General features: G+C 51.8%; 1 protein-coding gene across 2 annotated transcripts in view; it reads left to right on the top strand.

Annotated features, from left to right (window-relative positions):
• mvk (mevalonate kinase) overlaps positions 1 to 2,188 on the top strand; it is an 8,220-nt gene extending 6,032 nt beyond the window's left edge. For both annotated transcript variants that reach the window (XM_030370998.1, XM_030370997.1), the window contains exons 9-10: positions 201 to 354; positions 1,786 to 2,188. In XM_030370998.1, coding sequence (XP_030226858.1) covers positions 201 to 354; positions 1,786 to 1,937 — 306 coding nt within the window. In that variant the 3' untranslated portion in view covers positions 1,938 to 2,188. The remainder of the gene's footprint in view (positions 1 to 200; positions 355 to 1,785) is intronic.
• Positions 2,189 to 2,500: the final 312 nt, after the last annotated feature.

Raw genomic sequence — 2,500 nt, 5'->3', positions numbered from 1 at the left:
ACTTCTGTTCCTGGACTTCACTTTATTGATCAGAAACAATAACATTTAACTCATTCAACTCTTTGAATATCGTCAATTTGTACGAATCCATGTCTCCCCATCTCCCCCTGGAGGAGATGCACTGCCTCACGTGACCCTCCCCGTGCCTCCCACCTGACCGCCCCCCCTCTCCCCCTCTCCCCCCCCCCCCCCCCCCCCAGGAGCTGATCGACATCAACCAGAGCCAGCTGTGTGTGCTGGGCGTGGGCCACCCCTCCCTGGACACCCTCTGTCGGGTCACCCTGACCCACGGGCTGCACAGCAAGCTGACGGGGGCCGGAGGGGGGGGCTGTGGCATCACGCTGCTGAGACCCGGTGGGTGGGGGGGGCGTGGTGTAGTGATGCTGTGATGTCATGATGTTGTGATGTCATGATGTAGTGATGTCGTGATGTCATGACGTCGTGATGTCATAATGTCGTGATGTAGTGATGTCATAATGTCGTGATGTCGTGATGTAGTGATGTCGTGATGTCATGACGTCATGCTGTCATAATGTCATGATCTAGTGATGTCATAATGTCGTGATGTCGTGATGTCGTGATGTCGTGATGTCATGACGTCATGCTGTCATAACGTCGTGATGTTATGTATGCACTCGTTTATCAGACTAGTGGACTCCCCAGAGAGGCTGACAGTAACAGTTGATCAGCGCTCCAAAACCCAAGCCAGGGAGGTTGCTGTTGGATACATGTTTATTATATGTTGGATCTTTAACGCGTGCATTGTGATCCCTTAAACAAACGTGTCAACGATGAATAGTAACAGCACTAACCCTCAGCAAAAAAGAAGCATGTTTAACAAAAAGATCAAGACATTGAAAGAAACGAGTGACAAGGTTTCAAAATGTCTGCTTCATGTTTGTGAAGCCCCCCCCCCCCTCCTCTGAGGGGGACCTGTGAGTGGCCGGTAGGGACCTCTGAGCCAGCGTATCCTGGGGGGGGGTAACCTCATTCTGTGAGGAGGAGACTGACTCACTGGGGGACTAAAGAGGCTGCTGTCTGTTCCTCCACGCACAGCGCTTACACTGCACCGCAGTGACCTGATGTCTGCTTCCTTAGCCAGCCTTAATGTCTCTTTAGTGAGTAACAAGATATTCCAGGATCTTTAGTCACTAAAGTAGTGTTTTGGCCCGAGTTGTTTCGACGTGAGGATGTCCTCTAAAGTGCAAAGCACAGAGTTTTTTTGGCCATTGTGTTCTGAAAACTACTACTTGCATCAGCAACCTTGAACTTTCAATGGGATTTATGGTTAGCATTAGCGCTGCTCGATAGCCTGCCGCGCGTGCGTGGGTGTCCCCTGCTGCCCTCTTATGACCCAGCGGGCAACCAGCAGACTTTAGTTGGCGTGTATTCCTCACCGCAGCCCGGCCGTCACTAGTGTCTGAGGGATTAGTGGACTAAAAGCTGTTCCCCCGAAGGCTGATCACAGCGGTTCTGTTCTGCAGCTCCTATTAGAGTCTCGTGTGTGTGTGTGTGTGTGTGTGTGTGTGTGTGTGTGTGTGTGTGTGTGTGTGTGTGTGTGTGTGTGTGTGTGTGTGTGTGTGTGTGTGTGTGTGTGTGTGTGTGTGTGTTTGTTGCTGCGTTGCTCCACAGAGTTCTTTGCCGTTATGTGAAGTTTAATTGATAAATAAAGAAGTGATGAATCACAGAGTGAGCGGTCGCGGGCCCCCCTGGTGGCTGGGGCCCCCGGGGCCCCCTGGGTTACCGTTGTGTGACTGACGGTGTTGTCCTCTTGTGTTGCCGTAGAGACGGACGCGGCGGTGGTGCGGGACACGGTCCGGGACCTCCAGGCCTGCGGCTACGACTGCTGGGAGACCAGTATCGGGGGCCCCGGGGTCCAGCAGCACGGGGCCCCCTCCGTCAGGGAGGACATCCTGGAGCGCCTCGGCCCTCGCTGACCCCCCCCGCCCGTCACCCACCTCTGAGGGGAGGGGGGGCCGGGAGGGGTCGCTGCCCGCTGCCCGCTCTGATAACAGAACAGTTTATTTTAATAATATATCAGAAGGGAAATAGTCTCGCGTTCCTCATCTCATATTGCTGTTGAGGAAACTAGAGTCCCGCTTTTAAGGAGTTGCCTCAAGACGAATTAGGTTTTCTAATTAACCAACTAGGGCCTCTATGTAATCCTAATAAATTGTCTTCTACTTGCTTTTGTTGTTTGACGTTTATTGCCTTAAGCCTGTGTTCCTGTGACATGTATTTAGTGCGACAGTCGGCGTGTGGGTGTATTATGCGGTGTGGCCACCAGGTGGCAGCAGAACCGCACACAGCTTCAGTCTCGAACGGAGAAGTGAATTGTTAGAATAATTGAAGGGCAACGGACATTTTTAACAAATAGTTCTTGACACGTTTGTCTCTTCAATCTGAATGATTTAATTTGCGGGGACAATTAGGGGGCGAAATGATTTGTGTCACGATTTCCTTTCAGCAATAAAATGACTCGAGACGCTTTCTCGTCGTC

This window comes from Gadus morhua, chromosome 11 (genome assembly GCF_902167405.1).
Source record: "Gadus morhua chromosome 11, gadMor3.0, whole genome shotgun sequence".
Lineage (NCBI taxonomy): Eukaryota > Metazoa > Chordata > Actinopteri > Gadiformes > Gadidae > Gadus > Gadus morhua.
The sequence above is the reverse complement of the archived record's forward strand: the minus strand, read 5'-3'. Positions and strand labels throughout refer to the sequence as shown.